We start from the raw sequence: 17,823 nt of genomic DNA on the forward strand, positions 1-17,823 counted from the left end.
AATAAGCGGAAAGGTATTTTTTATACCAAAAATAAATTTTCGATTCATTTTACGCCGAATAATACTGACTCCTAAAAGGCTGTTGGCCGGCAGATAGTTATAACTATATTGTAATTATACTTATATATAAATTTAAATTTGGTGTTTAAATTGATGTATTTAAATTTAACTACTGTAATTGAAATTGCATAAGAAAATTCAACTACAATAGCTACAATTACACCCAAATTAATTGCAGTTCTGGTCATGATTTGTAATATTCCAATAATCCTTTATATTTATATTAAAAATAATTCAAATTATTATTATTCTACTCAAATTGGATAGTTATAAAAAGTGTTAATGAAATAATAAAATCATGATAGATCCTTAAGTGATTCGAATACTAAATTATAATGAATTATGAGATATTCTTATTTTCATACTTGAAGAATATCATTAGTAGTTCATTAAAAAAATATACTAATTCTTAACAACATTCCAACCCAAATAGCTAGATAAGTTTGCAGTAAACTAGTAATTGCAAATATAAAATATACAATAATTTTATAATATTACAAATCTTAAATCTAAAGGCCCCTAAACATAATCTTTTCCCAAAAACAGAGCTATGAGCCAAAAAAAAATAAAATTCGAAAACTACAAGATATCCGTGAGATCGAAAGGATTGTACACACTGACAACGATTTTGGCGTATTTAGTTATATAGAAATAATATCTCACTTTAGAAAATCCAAAAAATCGTAGAATTTTCATTGCAATAATTGTTGAATATCAGTAGGATATCAGAGTTTTGGAAGGAATGGTGGGTAATATACTAGACTGCGTGTAATTGTAGCCTGGTAGATTGGAAAGAAGTGTTTTTTTTCTTTACTTTACTATTAACACTTTGCGTGTTTTTAGCCTAGTTAATTAACTTGATAAATAGATACAGATGGTTTGCTACATTTGGGAGAAAAAAAAACCAAATTTTCAAATGGAATTATCAATTACAGGTTGATACTGGAAATTGTCTTCAAAGTGACAAACAGAAAAGACAAATACAACTATAATCACCTGTTTAAGTAAGTCCAATTATATGCATCCCGGATACATAGTCTAATCATACAGATTATTACAGCTAGCTACATGATCCAACCAAACCACCACTAAACTATTCGTGCGTGGGAATATCACACCAACTCATACACTGCGCCCGCTCTCTCGCCAGACGCAATCCCCCCGCCCCGCGGATCGCTGCCGTCTCGAACCGCCGGCCCAAAAAATCCAAAAAAGAGAAAGAGGAAAAAAAGCAGCAGCAGACGGATGGGGCTGGAGAGCAACGGCGTGGTGTCGGCGGCGGGCGAGCAGGGCGGCGGGGCGGCGGGGGCCCTGAAGTTCCTGATCTACGGGCGGACGGGGTGGATCGGGGGGCTGCTGGGGCGGCTGTGCGGCGAGCGCGGCATCGCGTTCGCGTACGGCGCCGGCCGGCTGGAGAGCCGCGCGCAGCTGGAGGCCGACCTCGACGCCTGCCGCCCCACCCACGTCTTCAACGCGGCCGGCGTCACCGGCCGGCCCAACGTCGACTGGTGCGAGCGCCACCGCGTCGAGACCGTCCGCGCCAACGTCGCCGGCACCCTCACCCTCGCCGACGTCTGCCGCGACCGCCGCCTCCTCCTCGTCAACTTCGCCACCGGCTGCATCTTCGAGTACGACGACCTCCACCCCCTCGGCTCCGGCCTCGGCTTCACGGAGGACGACGCCCCCAACTTCCTCGGCTCCTTCTACTCCAAGACCAAAGCCATGGTATGTTGCGCGCATGTTTTGAGTAGATCTGATCCGGGAGATATCAGGCACAGCAATAGCCATTCACTGCCACTCAAGATAGCTTACCTTAGCTTAGCTTAGCTCTGAATGATAATTCGAGAACAAATTTCCGAATCTGCCCCCTTTCTATTAGTACGTACTTGTTCTTTCGTCCTTTTTCCTCTGACTCGTCTAACCAATTCTGAAGCTTTTCTAAGATCTGTGGAAAAAAAAAATCTCCTCTTCTGCAGACAAAATTCCGTTGTCTGTTTGCGTTGGTTAGATCTTAGGAATGACTCCTAATTCCGTATTTGCGGCAATGTTTTGAGAGTTGATGATCTCCTATGTACATCAGATTCTGGCGAAAATGGCGATCCATAGCTGTCCTAACCAATTGTAAATCTGCATTTTCTTAGCATAAATCCAATACGTCTAAGAAGAGGTTATGTGGAATAGTAGTATCGTCTCCTCTCTTTTGTATAGAAGTTTAAGAGCGTTAAAACGTTTTTAGAGTGAATTAGTCTCAAGGAGGCCTTTTTTCTTTAAGGGAATCAAAAACACCTTCCCCTGCTGAGAAATGTCTTGGCGGGACATTATCATGCTCTCTAAGTGGTCGTTGTTGAATGGTGTCTTTACTCCCTTGAAATATTTCATCTTTTCACACCCGTCCATCATTATTTTTTTTTTTTTGCTTTTACGTAAGTTGACTAATCTATTTGGCTTAATAGTTTGCATTCTTGTTGACTTTTTATAAATTTATTGAGTCTTCTACATGCAATATATTCTTATCTATAGTAATGAAATGTAATGCGTGTTACGAGTCCAACTCATCTAAAAAGTATTTGACACCTTGCAAAGTATCTTATGTAGCCAATTACCAATATGGTTGGTAAAAATTACATATATATATATATATATATATATATATATATATATCTCAGAACACTGCAAATAGATTCCTGCAAAAAATTGTTCATTTACATTACCGTGTCCTCGAATGTACTCAAAGTTACATATATGCTAGTGGAAGTTACAAATTTTTTGACAGAAGCATCGATGTTGTCTTATTTACACCTGGCTTTGCATCGGAATGAGTCTTTTATTATCTGGCATTTATGCAACAAAACGACTTTTGAAGAACGTTTATACAGTCGTAAAGATTCTTTCAAGATACGTATATAAAAACCGAGTATAATTATCAACCATGTATGGAGCATTCGAATTTACTAAGAACATACATATGAATACATAATTTGGCAATTAATAGTGAGAGATGGACATAAACAGAGGCCACTTCTTATTCAAATCTTACAACTTCAGTAAAACACAATCTTTTGTTTTTCACACCACAAACAGCACTATCTTGTGCCCTCATATTTCTTTTCTTGCTTAAAGTACTTTTTTTTATCAAAAAAATTGGTAATAAATTCACACATTTAATTGCTGGTGCTGTCGCATATGGTTTCACTACAAGTACAGACACAATTAATAAGGATAAAATGTACTGGTGGACCTGGTGGTCCTTGTACGGTTTCGATATTGCTACTGTTTTTCTTAAATTTATCATAAATTATTAAACTTTAGCCCTACTCATTAAATAAGTTTCATTTTTGTTAGAACATAATCTTTTGATCATAATTGTAAGCGATGTAGAGTATTTGTACTACCTTTGAGGTCATATCTAGTACTGCAATGTCTATGACACCTCTTGTGTGATGAATATGGCGTTGTTGAGTGGGTCTGATCCAGGATATTAGGAGATTGGTATATCGGGGACAACAATAACCCTTCACTATTCTAGATAGCTCTAGGTGATAATTTAAAACCAGATTTGTGAATCTGCCTGTTCTGTTAGTAGTTCTTTTGTCCTGTACCGCAGGGTTAGTTTCTCCTTTGTCATGCTAGTCAGTTTCCTCTGACTTGCCTTACCAATTTTAAGGCTTTTCCAAGATATCTGGAAAAAGCTCTTCTGCAGACAAAATCCCGGTGTCTGTTTTCATTGGTTAAATATTAAGAATGACTTCTAATTGCATATTTACGATAAATTATAAATTTCTCTCTAACAAAAAGCTATCACAATGTTTTGAGATCATTACTGTCTTTGCCGACTGTAAGTCTGCATTTTCCTAATTTGATATCTAGGATGTAAAATGATGTTAGAAACTTCAGAAAGCATCTGTGACACTTTTTAGCGTAACTCCAATATATCTAAGAGAGGTTGTCCACTAGAGGACATATCCGTAGATAGTACTATCGTGCTTCCTTTTGTATAAAGTTTAAGAATGCTAAAATGTTTTAGAAGTGGATTAGTCTTAAGGAGGTCCTTTTCTTGGAGGGAATCAAAGACACCTTACCCTGCCAAATGATGTGTTTGTTCCTTTAAGATATTTCCTCTTTTTACTGCCATCCTTCATTATTTCTTTGCTTCTATGTAACCTGACTAGTCTATTTTGCTTAAGATTTTTCACTCTTGTTTGACTTTTCGTCCATGAACGACCTCTTTGCTTACGGCCCATTTAGCACAATCTACCAAATAGCCAGGTGGCATCCTTCAAGTGATTCTTAGTATGTGAAGAAGATGGAATTCAAAGAGTTATTCTGCCTTCTGTGAACTTCCAGATGCCTCATCATTTCTTCGTTCTACCATGGTTTACATACTAGCAAAGAGAAAAATTCTTTGTCATTGACTGTCTTCTATTCTTCAACAAATCACTTTCTATTGCTACTTGTGGACTGCTATTGGTGAAAGTTTATCTCTAACTTTTGCACTTCAACGGCGGTTTTTCGTCATTTATTATTGACAGGTCGAAGAGCTTCTCAAAAACTACGAGAATGTCTGTACTCTTCGCGTCCGGATGCCAATTTCATCCGATCTATCAAACCCACGCAATTTCATCACCAAAATCACCCGGTATGAAAAGGTCGTCAACATTCCAAACTCCATGACCATCTTAGACGAACTCCTCCCCATCTCGATCGAAATGGCGAAGCGAAACCTCACCGGGATCTGGAACTTCACTAACCCCGGCGTGGTCAGCCACAATGAGATCTTAGAGATGTACAGGGACTACATAGACCCAACCTTCACCTGGAAGAACTTCACTTTAGAGGAGCAGGCAAAGGTGATAGTCGCTCCTAGGAGCAACAATGAGCTTGATGTCACCAAATTGAAGGAAGAGTTCCCGGAACTCCTTCCGATTAAGGAGTCGCTCGTTAAATACGTCTTTAAGCCAAATCAGAAAACATCCAAGGCTTGAGGACTATTGGAGACACTCTCTTCCTTTTAGTTATTTTTATTTCAATTTGTTGTGGAGTAGTGTATTATTCATTAATAAACATGAAATGGTGGTTCATCTCTGGTAATAGCCTTTGACTTCTTACGTGTAACAGTATGGAAAGGCAAAAAAAGATTTAATGCTGGAAATTGACACTTTCTGTTTAGTTGTTCTGTCAATTAAGTTGGGCGATCTCAGAGTAATTCCGATGATGTGTAATGTTTTCTTTGTTGTACTATAACTAGAGTTGGTGTTACTTCTGAAACTATTTTTATCAGCTTTTACTTCTTTCACTTCCACGGAAAACAACTTCAGCAACAAATGAGCACCCATTATATCTTTGCTGTTGAGCCTTTTGATGCCAACTTTGTTTATGGTGTCTGTTTTCCATTATATCCTAACTGAAGTAGCAAGTTTGATATGAGTTGATGCTGATCAAATATTCAGCAGGGAAATTTTTTTTTTGATGCCTTCCTTCTCAGCCAGGTGTTAGGGACTTAGAAAAATTTCTATGTAGCCCGGTCCCTGGCCCAAAAGTTCGTGACACAGTGGTTTAAATTCTACGGTTCAATTCGCTTATAAAACTGAAAGATTCACTTTTAAAATCTGAAAAAAACTGAAAGATTCACTTTTAAAATCTGAAAAAGAGTATCTTGACGAATGGTTCAGATTTTACAGGTTAGGATAACTTGGCATGCATGAAGAGTCTCTTATTCATTCTGTAGATTTCTGTGTAGTGAACCTTCAAGCGGTGGAAATTGATCATCCTTTTAGATGGAAGAGATGGAACACAATGTTTCAGCAATGACAGGAACTTGTTAATTTCGTGCTATGCCCAAAGGAAAGAATGTTTTACTACTTTGTGCGAAAACTTCTATTCAATCCAATTAATTGATACATAATTGTTTTATTTTATATGATCTAGCTAGAATTATTCATTGTTTCCGCATCTTTTGATAAGACCCGAATTCAGAAAGGCTAGTTTTCCTCTACATTATCAATCCACATTTCAATTTGATCTTAAAATAGAAAGAAAGATAAATTAGCGACCACAACCAACTATACTGAAAACATTTAAAATCACAGCATTAAGAAAGATAAACGAAAAGAAGAGGCCACATGGCTCATTATTATGGGAAATTTTGTGACCAATATCTTGTACAAGAGAAAAAGATACCACGAAATTTGATTTATTAGGGAAAATGAGATGCTAGTTTTGCTTGTTACGAATACTTGTTATTCTAGAAAATGACAATGGGACTCCTTACAACATACTTAGTTGACACCCACCTAAAGACTCCTTCAGTGTGCGTCGTTGTTTTAGGATTCCAACTTAAGCTCATTGTAAAGCTCTTCGTCTCCTTCAACTTCGAAAACTCCAATGTCTTTGGTGACACACTCACAGATATATCTTTCGGCATATCGATCGCAACGGTGTACGTCGAGCTTTCTTCTTCCACATTCGTCAGCGTCCGATTCACGGTTAGGTGGCCTAGCTCTAAGCTAACAACTATAGATGGATAGTTCAGCTCGGCCTCGCTGATCTTCTTTATCGTCGCGCAATTGATCTTACGATGAGTGATTGCTTCAACTTGCTGGTCTGTGTAACCCAGTCCACAAAGGTAAGGTATGTAATCGTCGGCACGCAGGTCGTAAACAAGACCGGGGTTAGCAGCTTTCGACTATCGGAGACGCTCTCTTCCTTTTAGTTATTTTTATTTCAATTTGTTGTGGAGTAGTGTATTATTCATTAATAAACATGAAATGGTGGTTCATCTCTGGTAATAGCCTTTGGCTTCTTAAGTGTAACAGTATGGAAAGGCGAAAAAAGATTTAATGCTGGAAATTGACACTTTCTGTTTAGTTGTTCCGTCAATTAAGTTGGGCGATCTCAGAGTAATTCCTATGATGTATAATGTTTTCTTTGTTGTACTATAACCAGAGTTGGTGTTACTTCTGAAACTATTATTATCAGCTTTTTCTTCTTTCACTTCCACGGAGAATAACTTCAGCAACAAATGAGCACCCATTATATCTTCGCTGTTGAGGCTTATGATGCCAACTTTGTTTATAGTATCTGTTTTCCATTATATCCTAACTTAAGTAGCAAGTTTGATATGAGTTGGTGCTGATCAAATATTCGGCAGGGGCCGACCGTCCCTAGAGCAAGTGGTAAAAGGTTTGGCGGTTGGTATTCGAGGTCCCAAGTTCGAATCCTAATTGATTCACTTTTCCAGCTAAGTTTATTTCTAAATGAAATAAACGAATCGGGTAGCATGCTACCTATCTCTCAAAAAAAAAAAAAATATTCGGCAGGGAAATTTTTTTTTTTATGCCTTCCTTCTCAGCCAGTGGTTTAAATTTGACGGCTCAATTCGCTTATAAAACTGAAAGATTCACTTTTAAAATTTGGAAAAGTGTGATCTTGATGAATAGTTCAGATTTTACAGGTTAGGATAACTCTGCATGAAGAGTCTCTTCTTCATTCTTTAGATTTTTGCGTAGTGAATCTTCGCCGTGGTGGAAATTGATCGTTCTTTTAGATGGAAGGGATGGAACACAATGTTTCAGCAATGACAGGAACTTGTTAATTTCGTGCTATGCCCATGGAAATAATGTTCTAGTACTTTGTACGAAAACTTCTTTTCAGTCCAATTAATTGATACATAAACTATATATGATCTAGCTAGAATTATTCATTGTTTCCACATCTTCTGATAAGACCCGAATTCAGAAAGGCTAGTTTTCCTCTACATTATCAATCAACAATTCAACATGATCTTAAAAAAGAAAGATAGATAAATTAGCGACCACAACCAACTATACACCACTTTAATCCTGTCCATTAATTTACTACAGTGAACGGCTATGATTTAGTAAGACAAAGCTGGTGACATGCTATTTGTTTTCCGGTACCGGTTAACCCGTACCTCTATTGGGGGTCTTTTGGTCATTAAAAAATTCACTTCATGCTATACTTGTGTGGGTAATTTTGGACTTTTGCCATTTATGAGATCGAGCCTAGCATTACTATTTGGCTACCCTTCGTCGCTTCGTACATGAAAGTTTCCAATGACCCCTTCAACTATAAAGAGCACCCTCAACTTTCAAATTCTTTTGGAACGAGCCCTTACTTTTAATTTTTAAAACAAAATAGTTTTGTTAAAAAGGAGATTTTATTGAATTTATAATTTTTTTTATCAAATTTAATAATTTTAAGAAAAATGAATTAGAATAATTGACAATCAATGGAGTTATTAAATTTAATAAAATTTTAACTAATATAACAAGAATAATTCAAATCTAAAATATCAAACTAATAGAGCTAATAGAGCCATCGAGATTCAAATTAGATCCAAATTTAAAATTTAAATTTGATTAATATTTTCGAACTTTAAAGCTGTTTCAATATTGAATTTACAATTTGAATTTTATTTTCAAAAATAGAAAATTTTTATTTAAATAAAAAATAAAAGTTGGGTTTATAAGTACAGTATAATTTAAACTCGAATTTAAAATAGATTAATATTTTTGAACTTTTATGTTACTTTAATATTGAATTAACAATTTAAATTTAAAATTTGATACTCGTTTAAATTTTAATTTATACTATAATAAATATAAATTAAAAACTCAAGTTAAATTTTAATTTCGGGGTTAGTTACTTATAAAATTAGCTACTATCTAATTTGGTAAATAACAAAATTAAATAACGAGACAAAGTATTGGAAACTATTAATTTGGTATTTGATTAGCATTTATTTTCCAACATTGTCCATACAATTGATTTTAATTGGTAACATGTTAAGTATGTTACTAATAATTAAAAGTCAATCATATCTTCAAAAAATAAACGGTCAGATTTAAATAAGTCGGTGTATTGAAGCATTTTTCTTAAAAAGAAAAACGAAAAGGAGAGACGACAGGGCTCATTATTTAGGGAAATTTTGTGACCAATATCTTGTACAAGAGAAAAAGATACCACGAAGTTTGATTTATTAGGGAAAATGAGATGCTAGTTTTGCATCTTACGAATACTTGTTATTCTAGAAAATGACAATGGGACTCCTTACAACATACTTGGTTGACACCCACCTAAAGGCTCCCTCAGTGTGCGTCGTTGTTTTAGGATTCCAACTCAAGCTCACTGTAAAGCTCTTCGTCTCCTTTAACTTCGAAAACTCCAACGTCTCTGGGGACACACTCACAGATATATCTTTCGGCACATCGATCGCAACGGTGTACGTCGAGCGTTCTTCTTCCACATTCGTCAGCGTCCGATTCACGGTTAGGTGGCCTAGCTCTAGGCTAACAGCTATAGATGGATAGTTCAGCTCGGCCTCGCTGATCTTCTTTATCGTCGCGCAATTGATCTTACGATGAGTGATTGCTTCAACTTGCTGGTCTGTGTAACCCAGTCCACAAAGGTAAGGTATGTAATCGTCGGCACGCAGGTCGTAAACAAGACCGGGGTTAGCAGCTTTTGACGGATTCACGTGGCCGGCGCCCATGGCAAAAAAGCTTGCGGGCTGCAACGTCTCGTCCTTGATTGGTTTGCCGTCACGATCGGTCGTATCCGATGTCGTCATGATAGCCGACTTGATCGCCGCGGGTGACCAATCCGGATGCGCGCCTTTGATCAGCGCTGCAATGCCACTCAGATGGGGGGTGGACATCGAAGTCCCGGATATCATATTGAAAGTCGTGGAGGTAACATTTGTTTCTGATGGCCCAATTTGGAAAGGCCATGCCGCGACAACGTTCAGACCGGGGCCAATGATGTCAGGCTTCAGAATGCCAGGGCTCTGGAGGCTAGGCCCCCGAGAAGAGAAGAAAGTAACGACGGGAGCCGGGGAAGTTCCTAAACTGGTGCCTTGGAAAGAAATTGTGGCCAGCGGTTTATCCGTCGAGTTGAGGTACGAAAGTATCTTCGATCCGTTGATATAGCTCACGTCTGATGCCGGGAGATAGTGAGCTTCCGCAAGCGTCGTGCATCCGTCGGTCTCTTTGTTTAAGATAACGAGTGCAGCGCCGCCTGCCTCCTTGACGGCGGTGCCTATTTCGATCCTCGGGCCACCAGCTCGATCGCAGACGACCACCTTTCCCGTGACATTACTACTAAACAGGGAGGCACGATTGCAGTTAGAGAGCTGAGTACCTATCGGGTACACGAGGGGAATCATTTTGGAGGGAAAGTCGGCGGGTTGAAATGCTGATTCGCCTTCCACCTCTTGCCCATTGCCGAGCTTCACGGTCGCCTTTATCTTTCGATCCATGCTGCTTGCCCCGACCGTCAGGATCCATGGTGCCTCATTGCTGAGCGTGGTATGCGTCGGGCCGGAATTGCCTGCAGCGCAGCTTACGAAGACCCCCTTCTCCATCGCGCTGAAGGCGCCGATGGCGATCATGTCGTCGGAGAAAGGTTGCGATTCACCCCCGAGGGAGAGAGACAGCACGTCCACCCCGTCGTTTATCGCGGCGTTGATTCCAGCCAGGATGTCGGATACATAGCAGCCTATGGACTGACAAACTTGATACATGGCGATGTGCGCGTACGGCGCCATGCCGACGGCCGTGCCGTTGCCATTCCCGAGTACGTTTGCTTTCTTCACGAAATTCCCTGCAGCTGTGCCTGCAGTGTGAGTCCCGTGCCCGACGAAGTCGGTAGGATCTTCTCCGCGACCTTGGGTGAATTTTCTCGCCCCGATGAGCTTATTGTTGCAGTAAGGTTTTTCGAATTTACAAGCCCCCTTCCACTTCGGAGGCGGAGAAGGCATTCCTGTGCCATCAAAGGAAGGGTGACCGGGTTTGATCCCCGTATCGAGAACTCCGATAATGACCCCTTTGCCCATGCCGTTGGTGTCCCAGAATCCATGAGGAGCTTGTAGACCCAAGAATGCCGGTGTATGTGTGGTCAAGAGAGATAGAATGCGGTCGGGATAGACCTTCAACGTGTCCTCCTTCTTCTCCACGTATCTGACTTCGTCCTCCGTTAAGTTCGCCGTGAACCCGACGATCGCAGCGCTGTAAGTGTAGATAAGTCGCGAGTCTGCTACGTTTGCAGGGATCGGCGGCAGGAATGATCTGTACCAGTTCGTCAGATCTTTGGAATGTACAAAGGACGTATTTTCGGGTGCACGAACGCGAACGATGTAAGTGCGACGTTGCAAACCATCTCCTCTAATAGCAAAGAATGCGAGCACGATCGCAAAAAAGAAGAAGAAACATGTTGCACTGTGGCTCTCCATGGTGCAATGAGGAGAAGGTGGAAGAGATAAAATAAGTTCGTCGCTACGAGCAGTGATTTATAGGCAGTGTGGATTGGAAGAGCATACGAGAGTTATTGGCAAGTAGTAACTAAAATAAAACTTGGCGACAGTTTGGGAAGGATTTTAACAGTACAGTTGGTCAAAAAAAAAAAAGGTATATACATTACTGTAGTGGATTCATTTTTGGATTTGGAATATCTTCAGGACTAAATGAAATTGAAGGAGTACATTAATTTGCATACCACAGAAAAAGGGTGAGTGCATTGCAATTAAGTTCACACATTAGGACAAACTTAAGGTTGTCAAATGGAAGTTAAAGCAGTAAAAACCTTGTCCTTTTAAATTCATGATGTACTTATAGATGAATTAGATTTAAGCAATAATTTTTACTCTAAAATAATAATTAAAATAAAATATTACTGAAAGTTTAGAAACTAAAAGAAAGCGACACTAGAACTAACCCTGAATATCAAATTTAAATATTCAAGGAGTAAATTGAAACTTGAGTTGAAGTTTATGTACTAGTAATTGGAAATTACCCGCCCAAGTAATGTTTCCCATGCACTCTAGACTCGGGTGTAAGATGTGCATTCGAGAATTTGGGTGAGTTGGATCAGTCCACTTATTTTGTCAATTTTTTTAATAAAAATTTCTAAAAAACTTATAAATTTTTGAGTTTTTAGGAAGTAATTAAAATATACAACCTATTATAGATTGTATGGATGGCATTTTGTTTTCCTTTATACTCTCATCCCTTTTTTATTGAGAACAATCTATAGAAAGGTATATTTATGCTTGCAAACCACTGATTTAGGAAGGGTAACTTATATAGGAGGTCCCTAACCTCTCACTCAAGTTTCTATTGAGCGTCCAATTAAGTAATTACAGCTAATTATTATAATAATTTTTTTTTCTTATAGCCAAGTTTCAATTTAATCTTTAACTTTCTAATTGTTGCAATGAGGTCCTTAATCTCCTCTGATAGTTTAATTTGGATCCCTTCCTTTCTAATCTTTATAGTTGGATAGGATTGATCACATCAGTACTAACACTGTACAGATCAATTTTGAATACTGATCAAACAACAGATTGTTTTTTTTTTTCTTTTTTTTGCTATTGATTTTATAAATTTTGAATATTGATCAAGTAGTGAAGGATGCACGGAAGCATTAATAACTTTCTAAGAACGAAAATTTTCTAAATAAAAAGAAAGAAAACAAATAAATATGCAAATCATGTTGCCGATCTAAATGTTGATAGAGTAGATGCGCCTTTATTTACGATGCCAAATTCGGTCTTTATATTAATCAACTCGAAACTCCACACTAATCTTTAATTAATCATTTCTTGATTGAAACCCTTCCTTAAAATAGAATGATCAGAAAACACAGACCATTAAGAAAAATCAACAAACGATCTTACAGGAAGATGAAGTAAGACGAATCAGGTTGTACAAGCAGAATAAACATGGTTTACGCAAGTGCAAAACCTGACCCAACATAATGCTCAATTGGACGACTTAAGATCTAACTTATTTCGTTGTGTTAAGCTAACGAATTTTTAAAACTTGCTGATCGTCGAAAATCAATTAGGGGCTACCTAATTAGACGAGATGAGAGAGAATAATTCACACCACGGTACACTTCTATACGAATAGAACTAACGTGAGCTGACCGAAGAAGTAGCAAGACAGAAAACAGAATGATAATTATTAATATATGTAATAAAATGCTAGAAATGAGAATCTTATTTACGAATTGGAACCAAAAGAGTTTATAATTGACTCTACTCGTCGTACACCATGCTAGGTGACAGTTCAATTCGATAGGAAATGATATGGAAATAATCTCGACAACAGCAACCTGGTGCATCGGATGCTGAATTTTGGCGTATGAAACTCTGGACAAATCAGACGCATACATTGCAGCAAAGCGCAGAGAATTCGGGGCGACTACAAAAGAAGATTTGCAGTTGTGATGGTTTAAAATATGGGAATCTAGCTACTAGATTAAGGGCTTCAGTAAATCTCAGCACAATAAGATAATACTCTTGTCTTGATTGAAGCATCATAAAGTCGACAAGCTATTTTTCATCGACAAAAACTAAACTCTTTCCTACGAGTACAAGATTGATCGTATCAGGCTCTTTGGAAGAGGCGACCATGGTGTTTGTGCTGCACTAAACTAGTGTCGCTGGATTCGACCGAATCGGCTCACAGAGGCGGCAGCCAAGTTAGCACGACGGCGCTGCGTACCGAGTGGACTCCGTCGGTCCACGTCAAAGCTCCGAACTCCGGCGCCGACTGCGGCGACTTTGTTCGAAAGGAGACCCTGTAAGTGAGCCTCTGCTTTTGGCTGGTGAAATGAAGCGCCTTCGGCTCGACTATTACGTCCGCACCTTTGAACGGCGTGACCTTCACGCGGTACGTCGAAGCCGGAGGGCCGACGTTGGTTACGGTCCGATGGAGCGACAGCGCTGACGCCGGCTGCTCCGTGAATACGGCGGAAATCGCCGGGTAATTCAGATCCCCTGCGGAAGCTAATGTGTGCCTGCATGTTCTGTTCGAGGACTTGGTGAAGACCTTGAGCTGCAGCGGCGAGAGCTTCTGAGTGCAGAGAAATTCAAAGTAATCGTCCGGAGTTATGTCGTAGACCAATCCGGGGTCGAGGGCCTTCAAGGGTCGGATGTGGCCGGCGCCGTGATCGTAGGGCGTGGAGGGGCCTCCGGTCGCCGCATCGGTGAGCGGGCGGAACGTGTTGTCGTGGACGTAGGCGGTGGTCATCAATGCCGACTTGACGGCGGCGGGGCTCCACTCCGGGTGGGCGGCTTTGATGAGCGCGGCGACTCCGCCGACGTGCGGGCACGACATGGAGGTTCCGGAGAGGATGTTGAAGCCGACTCTGCGGCGGTCCGTGGCCAAGCTCGAGGGGCTGGCGGCGCCGCTCCACGCGGCGAGGATGTTCACCCCCGGCGCCACCACGTCCGGTTTGAGGATTTCTAAGGTGAGGAAGTTGGGCCCTCTGGAGGAGAAGGCCGCGACCACCGGCGACGGGCGGATGCCGACCTTGGTTCCTTGGAACGTCAGGGTCGCGGTCGGGTGCGGAGCGGACTTCGCGTAGCGCTTGATCACTTCCCCGGCGGCCTCGCCGACGGCCACAGCGGGCAAGAGGTGGCTGTCGGCGACGAGCTCCTCGCCGTTGGCCGCGGTGTTGGCCAAGATCATGCCGACGCCGCCGGCGTCCTTGACGACCTGGCCTTTCTGGACGCGGGGGCTGATGCCGCGGTCGCATAGGACGATCTTGCCGGCGACGGCCTGGGGATCCAGCGTTCCTTCGAGGCAGAGCGACCTCGGGTCGGGGCCGCTGGAGTTGCCGCCCATGTAGACCACGGGGTACTGCCGCTGCGCGGAGAGGTTGCGGCGGCCCCTGTAGAGCGAGACGCCGGTGGAGTTGGCCCCGCCGCCGAGCTCGACGGTGGCCGGGAAGTCGCGATCCATGGTGCTGGCGGCGACGGTGGTTATCCAGGGGGAGACGTTGGTGAGGCTGATGGGGTCCGGCCCGCCGTTCCCGGCCGAGCAGGCGACGAAGACGCCCATCTCCATCGCCCCGAACGCGGCGACGGACAGGCTGTCGCGGTAGTACGAGGAGACGCCGCCGCCGAGGGAGATGGAGAGCACGTCGACGCCGTCGGCCACCGCGCGGTCGACCGCCGCGAGGATGTCGGAGCTGAAGCAGCCGCCGGTCCAGCACACCTTGTAGGCCGCCACGCGGGCACGGGGCGCCATGCCGCGCGCCGTGCCGCGCGCGTAGCCGAAGAGGTCGGCGCCCGGGACGGCCGCGCCCGCCACCGTGGCGGCCGTGTGCGTCCCGTGCCCGTCCTGGTCCCGCGGCGACTTGAACTCGCTCGTCCCGTTGATCGACCCGGCCGAGGCCTCGTAGCCGCGGTAGAAGATCCGGGCGCCCACGATCTTCCTGTTACAGCAGCTGCGCTTGAAGTCCCGCCCCACCTCGCACGCGCCCTTCCACCGGGCGGGCACGGGGCCCATGCCCTTGTCGCTGAAGCTCGGGCTCTCGGGCCAGATCCCGGTGTCGAGCACGCCCACCACCGCGTCGTGGTCCGCGAGCACCGACGACCACACGCTGCTGCTCACGTCCGGCCCTATGCCCAGGAACTCCGGGCTCCTCGTCGTGTGTAGCTCGTACACCGTCTCCGGGAGCACCGACACCACGCCCGGGATGCCGCTGCTCTCCAGCTGCTCGGCTTCCGCTTCGCTGAGCCGCGCGGCGAAGCCGTGGAACGCGGTTTCGTAGCTGTAGAGGATCCTCCGAGCCGGGTCCTCTGCCTCGAGCTTGGTAGAAGAGGACGCGACGGTGATCGATCTCACGGTCGAAGCGTACCACTCGCGGTGGTGCGAGAAGGAACCGGGCATCTCCGACTTGGCCATGTGGATGATGTACGTTCTGGGGGAAACCTTTGTGGCTGCGGCGCTGCATAGAGATGGATTCAGATGGAGTGCGGTGAGGAAGAGGGATAAAAATCTCCACCTCCGTGAGCTTCTTCTATCCATGGCGACGGGGAGGAGTTGGAGAGAGTGGAGAGTGGAGAGTGGACAGTGGAGAGTGGGAGATGCGTTCAGCGTGATTTAAGTAGCAGCATATAATTGAATGGAGCAATAAAGGAGGTGGGTGTGCTCGTATATGCGCGGTGGAATGTAGCGAATTAATTTTTGCTGCGCGGTGCGAGGATACATGAGATAGTTTGCGCATCTAATAAACGAGATATTTTGCGAATCTAATAGGATGCGCAAAGAAAAAAATTTTTAATAAATAAATTTATAAAAGCTTAGTCAAATGATATTTGTACATTTAAAAAAGTATTATTATACATTTTTGACTCCATTCTCCGTGCTAAAATTTAGCAACTCTTTGGAGTTTTAATATTATAAGAAAATAATTTTGGCAAAATCAAAAGAATGTAATAATAGCTATGGAATGATGGGACGTAAACTATATATAAATATTTTTTTAGAGTATGCAGACGTTATTGATCTAAAAATTAATAAATGTAATACCTTACTTTATATTCTATTATAATTTTTTTAAAAAAATTAATTAGTAAAAATATAATCTAGGTATGTCGGTTTTAAATATTTTGTAACAGTTAAATTGTGCACTGGAATAAATTCCAAGAGACGGAAAAAATAGCAAAAGTAACGATTGATGATGGGTAGAGTGATTTGAATAGTATTACTTATGTAGCCGTTGAGATTTTGTTTACTGGAAAGGGCTAATGCTATGTGTGGAGCCTTTAACTTTAATCTCGACTAGTCGAAGCACGTGTTTGGTGCACGACCACCACATTGCTGATATTTTACATGTACTTATTAAACCACATGGATCTGCTCAATCTCTGTTTTGATCGAGCACTGGTTGTGTTCTTTGAATCAATCCAAAACTAGAGGGACAAAATGAAGCTACAAATGATGATTCACGCTTCTTTCTTTTTACAACCAAGCAAGTACTTACTCGGGTTAGGCAAGCTTTTTCTTAAAATTATTTATTTTCCAAAGAATAAGAGAAATTTTACATAGAGAGGACTCGAGTTTAATCCTGTACTGGATAGAGGAAGCCAATCTCTAAATTTCTTGATGCGCTTCTCTCTCAACTTCAATAATGGACAGTAAGAAAGTTAGAAACCGCATGGTCCAGCTCCTGTCCGGATGTGTCCTGCTACAGCTCATGGCCGTGTCTGTTTTTAAGACTCTGTTCCCCCCGGCCCCTAAGACATGCAAAGCGTAGACGGCGACTAAGTATCTTTTCTCTCAATTTTGTCTCTCCCCTCCTTTTTTGTTCATCGAGAAAACTCTTCCCGTGTAAGTCTCGGCATGTTTGATCTTATTGTTATTTTTATTGTCAATAATGTTTGTAGAGTATTTTTAGGAGCATATTAAGTGTGCCATTGTGCATAGAAAAATTTCATACACAAAGGGCTTGTTTGTTTCATCGAAACTGAATTTTGAATGGAAGTGTACTTTGGGTTGAACTGGAGTTCCGTGAAAAATACTTCTTCTTCCGTTATTTGTTTCGTAATTATGAAAGTGAAGTTCCATTAGTTCTGCTTTTTGTCTGGAAGGAAGTGTATAATATAAAACTATAATTTATATATAAATAATAAATATTTTAATAAATAAAAATAATATAATTATATTTTTTATATAATTAAAATTTAATTTAAAACAACTAAATTATTTTTTTATACATAAATTATAGTAATACAATAATAAAATTATAAAGTAAAAAAATATTAATACTTATAATCAATTTTTATTATATTTTAAATATACAAACTAAATAAAAAAAATATTAAAACTTAACTAATCAATTTTTATTATATTTTAGATATATTAACTGAATAAAAAAATAATTAGTAACATAATTAAATATATTTAAATATAACTAACTTTATCTATTATATTATTTTATTATTTTTATTCA

General features: G+C 41.3%; 3 protein-coding genes across 4 annotated transcripts; 1 reads left to right on the forward strand and 2 right to left on the reverse strand.

Annotated features, from left to right (window-relative positions):
- Window positions 1,153–6,960, forward strand: LOC109708058 (bifunctional dTDP-4-dehydrorhamnose 3,5-epimerase/dTDP-4-dehydrorhamnose reductase). 2 transcript variants are annotated; one of them, XM_020229644.1, is made up of 3 exons: window positions 1,153–1,785; window positions 4,590–5,072; window positions 6,770–6,960. In XM_020229644.1, the coding sequence occupies exons 1-2, from the start codon at window positions 1,306–1,308 to the stop codon at window positions 5,040–5,042; spliced, it is 933 nt and encodes a 310-aa protein (XP_020085233.1). In that variant the 5' UTR covers window positions 1,153–1,305; the 3' UTR covers window positions 5,043–5,072; window positions 6,770–6,960. The 2 variants fall into 2 exon arrangements, with proteins under 2 accessions (XP_020085233.1, XP_020085231.1); XM_020229642.1 differs by lacking the exon at window positions 6,770–6,960 and having other exon boundaries at window positions 4,590–5,353.
- On the reverse strand, window positions 9,069–11,308 carry LOC109707832 (subtilisin-like protease SBT1.2). Its single transcript, XM_020229359.1, has one exon. It carries the CDS (start codon window positions 11,306–11,308, stop codon window positions 9,107–9,109), a length of 2,202 nt encoding a protein of 733 aa, XP_020084948.1. The 3' UTR covers window positions 9,069–9,106.
- Window positions 13,059–16,083, reverse strand: LOC109708232 (subtilisin-like protease SBT1.3). The gene has a single exon (XM_020229881.1). It carries the CDS (start codon window positions 15,894–15,896, stop codon window positions 13,542–13,544), a length of 2,355 nt encoding a protein of 784 aa, XP_020085470.1. The 5' UTR covers window positions 15,897–16,083; the 3' UTR covers window positions 13,059–13,541.

This window comes from Ananas comosus, linkage group 3 (genome assembly GCF_001540865.1).
Source record: "Ananas comosus cultivar F153 linkage group 3, ASM154086v1, whole genome shotgun sequence".
Classification (NCBI taxonomy): domain Eukaryota; kingdom Viridiplantae; phylum Streptophyta; class Magnoliopsida; order Poales; family Bromeliaceae; genus Ananas; species Ananas comosus.

Coding starts and splice junctions, on each gene's coding strand:
- LOC109707832 (XM_020229359.1), bottom strand. CDS start 11,308: ATGGAGAGCCACAGTGCAACATGTTTCTTCTTCTTTTTTGCGATCGTG.
- LOC109708058 (XM_020229644.1), top strand. CDS start 1,306: ATGGGGCTGGAGAGCAACGGCGTGGTGTCGGCGGCGGGCGAGCAGGGC. Junction 1,786..4,589: donor ACTCCAAGACCAAAGCCATG/GTATGTTGCGCG, acceptor TATTATTGACAG/GTCGAAGAGCTTCTCAAAAA.
- LOC109708232 (XM_020229881.1), bottom strand. CDS start 15,896: ATGGATAGAAGAAGCTCACGGAGGTGGAGATTTTTATCCCTCTTCCTC.